The 14,416-nt window shown below is 36.7% G+C and overlaps 1 protein-coding gene across 1 annotated transcript; it reads right to left on the reverse strand.

Annotated features, from left to right (window-relative positions):
* Positions 1-1,436: 1,436 nt before the first annotated feature.
* LOC114717784 (DDT domain-containing protein PTM) lies at positions 1,437-14,030 on the reverse strand. The gene is given in 11 exon segments (XM_028902978.1): positions 1,437-1,929; positions 2,489-2,691; positions 2,929-3,579; positions 5,476-5,504; positions 6,346-6,806; positions 8,134-8,258; positions 8,359-8,641; positions 9,444-10,602; positions 11,384-11,995; positions 12,093-12,588; positions 12,591-14,030. Coding segments are annotated over 11 exon segments (5,220 nt in total). The 5' UTR covers positions 13,786-14,030; the 3' UTR covers positions 1,437-1,923.
* Positions 14,031-14,416: the final 386 nt, after the last annotated feature.

Raw genomic sequence — 14,416 nt, forward strand, 5'->3', positions numbered from 1 at the left:
ACAAATAAGTATGAGCTAAACATATTTGTCATAGATTGCATGAAATTTTAGGCAAGTTTCACTATTTATCAAGGTATAAAAAATCAGACTAGTTATCGAACTAGTTGACGCAGTGAGTCAAAGATGAATGGGTTAGATCAGAGTCAACCAAGAGATCAAACCAATAAAAAATTAAAAAAAACTTAAATTTTCATTGTACCATCCAAAGAGTAAATATCAATTTAGTACCTTGATTACTAACAAAATAGTTGTATGCTTACAATTTCTTTCCAACCTTATTTACAATTACTTTGACAAATTAAAATCATAATATCATATATGCTACCAAAGTCACTAAATATTTATCCTAACAAAATGATAACAAAATATTCCTCCCTAAAATCCTTCAATTACTAAGTAAAAATTATCAACAACTTACAAAGGAAAAAGGAAAAAAAATTTGATTAAAATAGGTTAAAAAAAAAAGCAACTGGGCCCAGTTAATCATAGTCAATTTAGCTCTGGTACCGGTTTTCAAGTTGAACCAGCTAATCCAATCCGGATTTCAATACCATGCTATTTGTAACTTATAATTAATATTGATTTTCTATATATTTTATATTTATATTAATGGATTTCCTACAATAAACTCACTAAAAGTTACATTGATTTTCCCCCGCACCTTTGCTATTTCTAAAAACAATTGAAACTATTGCTTGTGACAGATAATGAAATTAACTAAAATCCTTTGCCATTTATAAGTTAATTAATATAAAAGGTTATTTTTAAGTTAACTTCCACCAAACTAACAATAACTACTTACTATTTACGTCATGCAATATAGCACATGCAAATGGAGTCTTTTTTCCCTTTTTCCTGTCAAAGTTTTTTTCCCCTGACAAAAAAAAAACGCTTGATGCTAAATATGGGACCTTGCTCTATTTCATAAATATGAAAAATACTTTACATATTTTTACCTTTCTTTAATGAGTTTATTAATTACCTTGTGATTGACTACAAGTTGATGACAAAAGTAAAGCTAACACTACTTACACAATTTCATCCATAAACATTACAAATCATGCTTTTAAAGGAGAAAAAATTCAAAAAACACAGGAATGTGTCATCATGAACCTTTTCAAGAGTTCCCTTATTTCAAGGTCAAACTCAGATTACACTTAAAAGCTCACCTTCTTTAATTACTCAGGCATCCCGTTTGATCTGTTTAACAACACAGATCTCAAATAAGATGTGTTGTTCACAGCCAGTGAACAATACAACATCCTATATATACACTATAATAGCAGCTACTATATAATGGAGCCACAAGAACATGATGGCCAAATGACTTATTACTAGCTACAAACCTGAAAATGAGCTTTTTAGTTTCTTTTCCTTTCTTTTTTCTTGATCAAGGAATAATGACTGCAGAAACATTCTTGCAGGGCTATAATTCCTCCTTGCCAAGTAAGCAATGCTATGATCATATATTTGATTTCTTCAAAAGGTTTAAATATAAAGGACAGCCAGGGAATCATTCCAATATGACTTACATGAGAAAGAATGTAACTAAAATGAATACACATGGATTAGATTAACAATCATTAATAATGCAATTAATGTATGAATTCTCTAAGCTATCCTCCTCAAATGCAATTTTCTTCAGCCTCTCTAACATGTTTGTCCTTGCCATTATTCTTCTTTCCCTCTAAATGGTAGCATGCTGCACCACAAGATTCTGATCGATCAATCATTTCTCCTCTTGTGACGACCATCAAACTGGTTAGTTTTCCCTGTTTCTTTTTTTCTTTTTTTCCTTTTTTTCTTTTTCATTTTTAATTTGAATGGAACTGATGAAGGAGCATCATTCTCCTGCAGGAAGAAAAAGGACCTACAAGAAATTGGCGTCCGGTGTCCAACTGTATATCCTTTCCGTACGAATCACTAAACCTGCAGTGAAGCCAGATATAAGAATCTTATACAAACTTGCTATATATGATCATTGGGTTGATAGCTTTTTGCACTTCCACAGGACATCTATTAGACCATGTTCATACAATCAATAGAACGAACACACACATTCACATTCACAAGCAATGTTTTTGGGCTTTGCGACTTCCTGTTTTTATTAAAGGGTCCTAACAAAATAATTCAGTCATATTATTAATAATGGAAAAGGCCAAATCATCCAAAATTATAGTTTCAAAGTAGTTAATATTCAGTTTTCTATAATTATGTTATACCACTGCTCTAGCTAGTTACACCAATCAACCACCACAAGCTAGCCTTTCTAATTCATTAACAGAGCTAGAATGTGAAAATTGTTCACATGAAAATTATTCCAAGAAAAGATTACAAACAGTTGACCACTAATAAATATTCCTTTTGTCAAAAAAAAAAAGGATAAAATAAGGCGTTAAATACCAGTAAAAGCTTGTCATCACGAAATTCAGGTGTAATTATGATAATACGACCTTTTCATGGATCTTAAGAAGTTGCAGGAGTGTACCTGACTCAATGGCTGAAGTGAAACAGAATTAGGTAGTTCCTCTGCATACTCGGTTGCTGCTTTGATTTCAGCATGAGTCATGGCATTATTATTCTTGTGGGGACACATTGGTGCAGTCCTATCACGACAAACATGACACCGAAATCCAATGAGTTGTCTGACATTCTCCAGAGTGAGTCCAAAAGCATCCCCATGAAACCACTCTGCATATTAACGCATCAAGTTAGATCACACTACAATACATATTTAATACAAAAAATCCACCATTTTGACCCCAAAAAAATACAGAAAAAGCACCATAAAGCAGCAGCTAATACCTTATAAAACATAGTTGAAATGGTATCCCAACCATTAAGAAGCAGGCTATCATTTGATATATAATATTTTCTTTCCATCCTATCCCCTTACTAAAAAGTAAAGAACAGTGGCAAAGAAGTTACCTCCACAGATTTCACAAGCAATATAATTCAAAGTGCACCCATCTCCACAACAAAGATGACATTTTGGTTGATCAAAGGTGCTAGAAAGACCTTCTGAGGTACCAAGATGCTTTTTCTCCTTAAACAGCATTACTCGTTCATCATTTGGCTTTGTGGACAACCTAAGACCATTGAGCCAGTAACTATTACAGATATGAGTTCGTTTCTTACGCTCAAAAGTTACTGCTGTCTTAGAACGAGAAGTAGTTTCCTTGGGCTTCCTAGATGTTTCCTTGGGCTTCCTAGATGTCACCTTCTTGGATTTACTTTTCTTTCCCTTTTTACGTCCCACATTCCTTTTCTTTTGCACATACAAGCATTTGGCCTTCCTAGCTGATCGACGAAGAGGTATACTTGACGGGACCTTCTTATTGGTTTGAGATTTTCCTTGCCGCCTCTTGCTCAATGGCTTTTTGCTGCCTTTTTGCTTAACTGGTCTGCCCACTGAAGGAACCTTTCGACCCTTTTGTGACTGAATATTCCCTAGTTTTGGGTCAAGTTTTCTTCTTTTAGAATTAGAATTTACATGCATCCCATCCAGGCATCTGTGACACGAATATCTGCATTCAGCAGTGCTACCAGATTTTCTGACATGCCTCTTATGGAAGAATCCTGTCATCAGATATTGGAGTACAAATAAGTTCGCATACACAACACTAAGAAAAGGGGAAAGAAGCAGCATAAGAAGCATAGAAAGTTTCAAATATTGAATCATACGAAAATTCATACATATTTTCCATGTCTCGCCCTGAGAAAAGGTAGGAACAGGTATCATTATCAGTTCTTTTGTGTTTGTGTGTGCGCGCGCTCGTGTGTGTAGACATACATCCGGCTGGCAAAAGCGAGGTGCCTCCCAAGTGAAGCAAGAATTGTATACAATAAAACAACTTCTAATGCTTCAGTTATATAATTCAAATTACACGACACTCAATTACACAAGTCAAAAAAGGGTTTACATCCAAAATAAACTCAAAATCAAACATAAGAAACAAAGCATTAGGTATCAGAGAGATTCCACATATCCTTATATTCAATTTAACTGACTTTTCATCTATCTGATTATATTTTGCCCAAAACGGCTCATCCAATATCATAATGGTGCCACTACGTTTCAACAAGAGTTTCCATAAGCAGTTTATGCAACAAGAGTCTCCAAAAGTAAACAAATCGATATAGGGCTTCCCTTATATGCACACTTTCCCTTTTTTACTGATTTAAAGAAGCCAAGGACCAAGAAGCTTGTCTTGCGCCTAGCCATAAAGCATATCAAGCACCCGAACTAATAGTGCCAACCTAAGCGTTGACCAAGGTTCAGGAGCTGCCCACACATCTATTTTGGGTCTCCCTACTAGACATGTCAAAAATAACTAGGAAACCGCAACCTGGGAGATCTAAACATATATTTATTTTCTTTTTACATGATCTATACCTACCTCACCAATCTCAAAATAGCCTTTTGTTTTATGTGCACTTCCGTTAGTCTTCACGTTACTTCATCTTGTAATCCTTGTTTTGAATTATGTTTTCCACTTTTTATAGAAAAATGCATAATGGTAAACTCCGTGTGTGTGTGACTAGGAATCAATTGACATGAAAAAGAATTTTTACTTAAAACTTTTCATTTCAATATCCTATTGTCCAATGCACTTGTCATCGTTCTGACTGTCGTATTAAAACTAATAACCCCACTAATCCTGCATGCCAGTTTTCAGAAAGATTCAATAACATCAATACACACGATCAAGGAGGTAATTGATTCTTATACTTGAAAATAATATCATACATTCATTTTATGATATAGTGATGGTACACTAAAAACCTTTGAGTTACCGTAAAATTTTCTACATATAAAATTCATGGTAGAAAGATGTTGGATCCAATGACGCAAAATTGATTTTAACAGGCATCAAAAGCAATGGATTCCACCTACTCACTTCATTACCATCACGATGCTTACATAGGTACTCTGATCCCTTTATATAGTCCAGAGCTTTCTCAAAAACTCTATCTACCACTAGCACCCCAAAAAACCATTTCCAACTATTACAATTATATCCACGAGCTGAGTTCTCCCCATAGCATCCAATTGAAGGTTATCTTTATATTTAAGTTTGAAACTTTAAGCACAAAAGAAATGACCATGTCAACTCCCATAAAAAGTATAATGAGATTTCAACATCGATCATGACCGAACCCATAGATGATATAAACAAATCTCATCCAGAAAAATGGCAAATATAAGTACTACCATAAACAAAAATAACTTGTATGCATTGTACAAAAAGAGAAAGAAAATCATGCGTAAACATATTCATGGCTACATCTTGTATCTGCATTGAAAGCCTAAAATTTTTTTTTCTATATGCAAAGGCTAACAAGTTTTGATTCAAGACATAAGTCCAAGTAACTGAGATGGTACGATGAAACAACACAAAAATTCCATCAACAAGCTGCAGTAAACATCACCAAGAGAAATCAAAAGCACCAGATTTAAGTGCAAATGCTCACCATTACAGTACTGGCAGCTCACAGCTTCCCTGGCAAGAAATGGGGGAAAAAGTTACTAGGGAATAATTAAGGTAAGAACATCAAAATGCCATTAACCAAGGATTAAAAAACCCAACTAGACCAGCTGCTTCAGCTGACTGGAACACAAAGCGGTCCTTAGTCCAGACCAGAATATGACGAAAACTGGACTAGAATAGAACCAATCAGAGATCAGCTAAATTAGCCAAAACTGGACTGGTTTTGGAAGACCAGACTAAATAAAGCAACAATGTCATGTACACAATTCCACCCCAGAAAAGATAGCAAGGCCCGCATTTCTGAATATTAACTTAATAAAACGTGCTATTCATGTCTTCTGCTCAGGGTTTCTTATTAAAACATGCAGAGAGACTGTTTATGTTGGCTTCCTTGATACGCTTTCCACATTTGTTTCAGATTTTCTTTTCTTATCTTTTCTTTCCTTGTTGGAATAGTGAATGTGATGGCTAGGTTAATTAAACCAAGTGTCTAGATGATTAGTGGGATGACTCGCATTATATGCCCTAACCCTTATGCTTTATCTAATTTATAACTGTAAATTGAGACATCAGATGCCTAACTAAGCAAGCCAATAACTTCCGTTAAGAACATAACGTTTTCTCCATTTCTATTCAATGGCAATCCTGTCTCCCGTCCTTGCATTTCTTTTCACCTCTTCTCTAACATGTTTATTCTAATATTAAAATCACACAAATGAATGCATTTTAAACTCAGATACAACCAAACCAGAATATGCAAGTGCTGCAAATAACATAACTAGAGGGGGGGGGGGACGCAGGATATGGAACTGAAATCAAAACATTTCTAAGCAAAAGTGACCTCAAAAGATACCTGGTTAGGACATCTTTGTTGCAGTGGCCGCACTGATGATAGGTAGGCCTTTCCATCCTAGAAAACAAATATGAAAAACCCCGTTTTTGCGGAGCTCTCTTATTAAATCCACTGATCGCCAGAACTTTTCCTGGTTTCGTTTCATTGGACTTGCGAGCAATTTTTTTGTCCTCAAAATTCTTTATAAGATGCAAGGGAACATAAGGTTCTTCCAGCCAATATTTTTTCCTGTCACTTGAGGATTCTTCCAACAAAGAACCATGTTTCTTAACAATATCTGGTATAGCCCTTCTCTTCCCAAAATCAAGAAGATATTTTACGGTTTCCCTTTCAGTGCTCTTCCTGCGTACAATTACTTTTTTGAACAGCCTGATTGATTTTCTGGATTCCTTGTCCAACGCCCATAGAGGATGAGTATTCTCAATGTCATGCCACCTAATGTTTGAATCAAGCTCTCTAACCTGAAACCCCGCCATAGCTTAATGAACTTAGAACATAAGAGACAGCTAATTCATGACAATAAGTGCAATTTTATAACCTACTGTTACTGATAGTTTAGCAAGAGTATAAAGCCAAAATGTACTAAAAATTATCAAACCATGCCCGAGTTTGCGTCTTTGCATGAATAGGTACGTTTTCATCACCAGTCATCTTATTCCAAAAACAGCCCTCAATTCTAGTGCAGCCCATTGGGACGGCGTACATGGTGCAGTTTAGTTACTATTTGTTAGGAGCATGTTAGTTTCACATTTTGAAAAACAATTGTTTTGGTTAAAATAGTTCAATAAAAAAAAGGTAAAGATGTTTCATTCAAAATCAATGCTTTCACTAATTTGTTCCTTTCAACTGGAAGCATTGCTAGAATTTTCACAGCAAGACCTTACCCCAATCATTAGTATCCATTTATTTGGCGGTGCCCAAGTGCCTATTTGGTTAAGCGATGAGAACTCAAATAAGTCTGTTTGAATCTAAATAAGTAATTATGAAGCATGTTTATCTTATTTGGGTAATTTTTACAAAATCTCCATGAATCATGATTTCACTCTTTTACCGCACTTTTAGGATAAGCACCAAGGAATAACTTATGCATTTGAAGAATTCCTATCAATTTTTATCAACTGAATTTCTCCAACCAATCATCCCACACTCTTCCGAAAATCTCTCCCCAAATGATTATATTTAATAATATTTATTAGATTCATGCCTTTTTGGTAATTGTACATCCATAAGTGATTTTAATAAATGCAAACCAAACATAATTACAATTCTTAAAGTCACTAATAAAAAATATATATATCCAAACAGAAATCACGATTAACCAACATTACTTATAGCCAGTGTCACTTATAAAATTCACAATTATCTAAAATCACAATTATTCACTGCTAATCCAAAAGGGCACTAAGACATAGAAAACATATATGGATCTTTCATTCCAAAAGATTGAATTTACTGTATTGACCTTCTGGCCCTTTTGTTTAATGTTCTCGACAGACCAAGAATAGATTGCAAGAAAAATGTTCAGGGGAGCTGTTAAGGAACGGAGTTAAATGTTGATTGATTAGCTCAAATTAACTAATATCACGGTTGATGTCATTAAGACTAAATTAATTGACAACACTAAAATATATGGTAGTGATAAGCTCAAATTTGAAACTAAACATCAACCATAGAAACAAGAGTGCAACTAAGGTACCAAAACCGATAAGAATGTTATCCTAAATAATCCAACTACAATACCAGTGTTAAAGACCACAAATGGGTAAGTCCTAATTAAAATGATCTTACCTGGATGGCAAGTTGCTCCACACTAATTGATGTCTCAACAGCAGCTCTCCAAGCAACACATTTGCTTCTCTTTGGAAAATCAGAATTCTCAAGATATAGAATGCCCGGTATCTTTGCACACCCAGCTGTAAAATGTCTAACTTCAGAAAAATTCAAACTAATCGCTAGGATTAAATAACTCCTAACACAAGCACTAAAATATAGATGTGGAAATAATTTGCAAACCTTGTCTAGCAGCCTTGGTAACCAAAGAGCATGGCAGAACCTTCCAATTAAACAAATGACGGGAAAGCCGACCACCTCTCCACCAATACGTTCCCAAACCACTTGCGTTAGAAGATGCACTGGACTCAATATCAGAGCACCTTGCCCTTTTCCTTCCAATACTATGCCTCCAAGATGTGCGTGAACTGGCCACAATATGACAAGCCGAACCCATGGTAACAGCAGAATCCACATGTTTCCACCAGTCTGCCGAAAGAGCAAGAGGCCGCAAGTTGGACTCTAACTGCAGAAAAGATTAAGGATGCCTAAGTATGAACCAGAGGACAATGTAAATCCAAAACCTAGACGATCTGAGCCCCGTCCAGGTTTGTGGTGATGAGGCTTGAGATCCAATTAATCTGAAAACCATCATCTCATCCTCAATAACAACAGAAAGCACAAAAGCAACGGAACAAGTTCGAGCCCCCCGTTGTCAATAGCAGGAGAAAGGCATGATTAATTATGTACATGAAAAACAGAATTGCCAATCAACAAGTTGTGTGATACACATTTTATATATAGCTTGTATAATTAATTATGTTTAATAAGCGTGCTTCAAGTGACTTGTACATTAATGAGGGCTAGGAAGCTAATATGCTAGTTAATGATTCAGAAAGAAATAATATACGTTTTCAAAACTTACTTTCATGGGATGGCATGATCAAACGAATTATTAATTGAATCCTATGATTTGATCCTCAGCACCCCTTGGCCAAACCCTAAGTATAATTTTGATTTTGACTATTTAGTAATCAACAAATAGTGCTAAAAGAATATTAAAATTGCAGAGATACCCACTCGTCGAGGGTTAAACACATATTGACATAGATCAACAATAGTTTGTTCCACTTAATTACTGCCAGTAAAGATTTGGGAGAAAATTTTACATGGGTCATCACAATACTACCGAATAGAAATGACTCGATCAATGATGTCAAAAAGATTTTCATAATTGCAATTGCAATATAAGCTACTCACACAGCTGATTATTGAAAGATATATTTTGCAATAAATAACCGGAAGAGACAAAGGAAACAAATCCTTACAGTCAGTAATGAGCATTTAATAGATGCAACATCAGATGCCTTAAGAAGATTGTTACGCCAATTCTTAGAATGATGGAGGCTCAACCATGGCCCCAGTAGAAGCCCACGTAATCGATCCTCAAGGGAGAGAATATAAAATATGACATCTTTAAGATGGGCATTCTGGTTCTTTGGTTGAAATCCAACTAAATCACTTTTAGAAACTTCCTGAATAGGCATCACCACAGAGTTAAACAAGCAATCTCTGTCATCATTTTCAACTTTGCATGTAAAGCACCACCCACATTTTTCCTTTCGGGCAGCTGCATTAACACTTTGAGAACTTGGCCAGCAGAAGTTCGTAGATTTCTTAATAATAGCCTTCGCTTGTTCTGAAATTAAGTCTTCTTCAGACATTTCAATACTCTTGTTGGTTTTTTCAGGAGATTTACGTATCAACTCCTCAGCCACTAGTGAAGCCGTTCGAGCAAAGCTGTAATAGTTTATGTAGTCAGTTCCACATAGCATTTCTGAAGTAGCTCTATTCCCAGTGGACTTAGCTGATGCGGTATAACCAGCACCTGCAGATGTTAAGTTTACCTTGTGGCTTGTATCTAAGCGGGAAGACCTCAGAGAAGCACGACTGACTGTGTGCAATTTCTCTGGTATTCCCGGCTGATTCAGGGCTCCACCAGGTCTATTGGAATCATGGAATCCATATGTTCGAGGATCATCATCAGTGGTTGATCTCATTTTTGTTGTTTCAGCTGATACCTCTGAAGCAACACAGGGACTTTCTGTTGTTATCACTGAATCTAACTGTCTCTCAGCTTTGAGAAACTCTTGGCCAAAAGGTTGTGCAGTAGAAGTTTCTTCATAATTTCTTTGATCGGCAGCCTGATTAGTGTCCAAGAATGCTTCTGAGGATGAAAAAGGTGCTGGGGATGGATATATAGCAGAGTATTCTGTCTTCATGTGCATGTACCTGCTAGCACTTTGATTTGAGAGTTCCAGCTGATAAGCTGCTCCATTTAAGTTAAAAGGAATTTCCCAGTGCTTGCAGATTGCCATTAATATGCTACCATAGAAAGCATCAGCCGCTTTTAGCACCTCAATTACAACATGCAGATCATTAATGTGGTAGTAATTGAACAAGGATCTCATGTCAGATGAATCTGATCTGAAATATTTTTAAAAACCAGATAAAGTGAGCAGAAAGCAAGATGATCAAAGGCAAAACAAATTAATATAGGACTGTAAATCTGTATCGTCAAAACTACAATGTGGCTAGCATTTTCTCATATAAAGGTGCAAGGCAACCACAGTGAGTCAGATCAGGGAGGAGCATAAAATATCAAATAGAAGTCATTAGTTCATTGCAAATCACCCCAAAACGACAATAAGACTAGAATTATGTTTCGAAGTTTATGAGGGAACCGACTGGTGAGGGAACTGACTGGTAAGTCATGCATCACTCAACTATTTGGGAATTTAATGTGGCCAGATAGGGAGACATTAATGAAATGGAAAGGTTTATAAATTATTTTAAAAATTATCCTTGCAATTAGAATGTGATTCTAGCAAGTTTTTAACCAAGGAGGATATAATTGTAATTGGCTGAGATGCTAACTGGGAGCAGGAAGTGGTCTGAGAGATTGTCAATTACCATTCCACTCTATCATTAAAATAAAACTCCTAAGCAATTTCCCTACCCGCTTTGATTATTTCATTCCATTCTATTCCATCCCGTGCTATCCATCCAAACAAGCCCAAGATTTTCTTGACTGACCTCCAATTTATGTAAATCCATATCATGCATTCCTCTGACATATGCTCCCAAACTTAGAATTATTATTTATAAGGCAACCCAGTGCAAGCACCTATAGTAGAAGAAGAGTTGACATTTATAATAGCGAAGGAAGTAGTATCAATATCCAGATAAAAGGTATGTGCACACTTACACTAACAGGTAACCACAGCTATCAAAATAAAGACGACCATGAGGATCAATTCCTAAAAGATCTGCTCCTCGAAGTGATTTTTGTGGTTTCATCCAAGGCTTACGTCTGCCAATTGCACACTCAGGGCAATACCAGTCACCTTCAGGTAAATGGTCATTTGCAACCCCTACACACCTGGAGTGGAATGCAGCAGGGCAACCATCACAACATATTAAACTTCCATCCATCTTGCAAAGGTAACAGTCATCACTGTTCCAGTCAGTTGTGACATCAACAATCTCCTCAGACAGAGAAAAGCCACCAGACATGTCCATCGGAGCTCTTCTTTTCTTGCAAATGTCAAAATACATACTTTGATCAAAACTCATATCAGCCTCAGTAACCAAAGATCTTCTGTTAAGCTCCAACCTTATGGCTTCCACTTCCATCATATCATCACAAAGGCACTGAAGAATTTCAATCTTTAAAGTTACAGGCTGCTTGTAGTAGTCACCCCCAAACATGAAGTACTTAATATCAAAACCAGTTTTAAGTCCAGAACCATGAATCAGAAGATACTCAGCCATAAAAATAGGCCATGTGACCAGATCCAACAAATCCCAGTTCAAATTTCTGCAAGAAAAAATATGATGAAAATGTATATAATCCACAAGAATCAAGACCAAATATGTTGATTTGTAAGACCAATGGATGCAAAAATAAAATATACCTCAGGCAATCGGATGCAGATTGGCAACCCTCATTTGAAAGGTATTCCAAGTGCTTTCTAAGAGTTTGTAAAATAGAAACATGAATGTTGTCAAATAATATGTTAGGATTTACACTCTTCAGTGCAGTTACAAAATCTTCCAACTCAAAAGGACTTAAAAATAGTATAGTACTGAAGGACCTCAAACAAGCATAAATGGAAAAAAGATCAAGAATAGGAATGTTATCTAAGTTCAAATTTTGAGAAGAAGGGGGGAGTTGCAGCTTTGGCGGAAGTTCACTGCACTGTTCATACTGCTCAGAACCAGAAACAACCGTTTTTTCTTCTGTTATGGCACTGGGCCCTGGAGACATGAAAGGATCATCCATCACATTCCTTGTTATAGGGCTTGAGTCACGTTTTAAAGCTGATGCACGGCGAGAACTCCTCCTTAAAACTGTCTCTGGAGCGGCCTTTAGATTCTCTGATAGTTTTCTTCTCTTCCTTCGGCCCTTCCTTGTTTATATTGGCTTCCTGGATCATTTTGACATTCTTGAGTTATAGCAATACCAGCTTCAGGACTATGCTCCTGCCAAACCTCCAGAGAATCACAATCCTTAGAAGAAATAGCATTTGAAACCCCATGAGAGTCAAAAGCCACAGTACCTCCATCTTCCTTTTGCTCAATCATACTCACAGAAGCGTCTTCACCTGTACGCTCACGGAAACAATCAATTCCCTCCAATTTCATCGAATCAGGGATATAATCCAAATTTCCTTTAACACTATCATCTTGTACAGAATTTTGATTAATATCCGTCTCTGACTTAGGGCTTTGCCCCATTTTAAACAAACCACCTCCATCTGACAGTTTCTCTCCAGCATTATCACCCTGAGTTTCCTTAGCTTCATCGCATACCTCCTCATTCAAATCAAAATTACATTCCCGCTTCGAAATTCCAACTGCTGGACAATCTACAGCAGTCACGTCCCCGCTGGCATCAATTTCATGATTCACATCCACATTTAAATCAATGCAACCCCGTTCCTTCAAACCATTCTCAGTATTAACATGTGAGCTACATCCATCATTCAGATCCAAGGCCTCGTTCAGGTTAAGTCTGGCATTCAAATCAAGCCCGTCTTTTACACAATCCGTTATGCTGGAATTACCATTAGTAGATATACTTTCTTTGGATTTCTCTTCATTCCCGCTTTCCGTCCGTTGAATTTCTTTGATCCCGTTAGAGCTGGCACTCCAATTCAAATTCCCCATTATTTCAGTTCCCAAAGTCAAATTCCCTCCTGCCCCATTTGCCGCCCCCGGGCTTCCCTTCAACCCACTATCTAATTCACCATTTACTTTTAAATTCCCACTAGAAGAAACACCTTCATCAGAAACCCCCCTCAATTCAGAATCATTTAGCATGGAAACACCCAAATTCTCATCAATATTACCTGGGCTTCCACTGGTGTCATGCTTCCTTTCTACACGACGCCTCTTCTTGGGTTTCCTTCCCCGGCGCTTCACCTTTACTAACTCTGGTTCCCCTTGAACAAGAGAAGCCACGTCAGACGATTCAAGCTCCTCAGAATTACCATCTTCATAAACGATCTCAACGAAACCAGACGATGAATCGAAAGATTTCACTGTTCCCGAAATAATCCCAACCCCCTTGACCTCCTTCTTAACAGTTCTGCCCACGAACTCCATTTGAAGAAGAGGAAGAACTATAATTCCCAGCACAACTTGTGATCCCTGCAAGGAGTGAAAAAAATAATTCGAAAAATTGGGTTTTAGGCGCCGAAAAAAGGAGGAAAGAGGGTTTGGTTGGAGAACAGGAAGCCTGTGAAGGAAAAACAAAAAAATATAAGTCGCCTGAGAAATGTTTGTAACGGGCACACAGTGAAAGCCTGAAAGGAGGAGGGAGCGCGGAAGTTAGAGAGACGTCACGCTCTCTCTTTCCGAGAAACCAAAATGGGTCAAACGAAGTAAATCCCCGAAGGAAGGAAATCAAAGTGGGTGAAAATCCAAGACAAAAAAGAAAACATCTTTGAATGAGCTCCTTGGCAATTTTTTATCGATTGTCAGGACAAGTAGTTCAAAGGAAGTCGCTTTGCTTTTACTTGTCCGTTGACGGTAAAATTTTCCTACTCGTTTGTGCATGAATAGTTAAATATGTACATAAAAATGAATTAAAATCCTTAAAAGTAATAAATATATATAAAAAGAATGTATTTTTTTCAAAATGTTCTTAGAGATAATGTTATGAACAGTGAAAAAGAGATTAGAGAGAATGTGTCTGATTAATTGATAGAGTGTTAGGACATCTAATGAAGAAAAA

This window comes from Neltuma alba, unplaced genomic scaffold, assembly GCF_004799145.2.
Source record: "Neltuma alba isolate B1F8T4 unplaced genomic scaffold, ASM479914v2 tig00011775_pilon, whole genome shotgun sequence".
Taxonomy (NCBI): Eukaryota; Viridiplantae; Streptophyta; class Magnoliopsida; order Fabales; family Fabaceae; genus Neltuma; species Neltuma alba.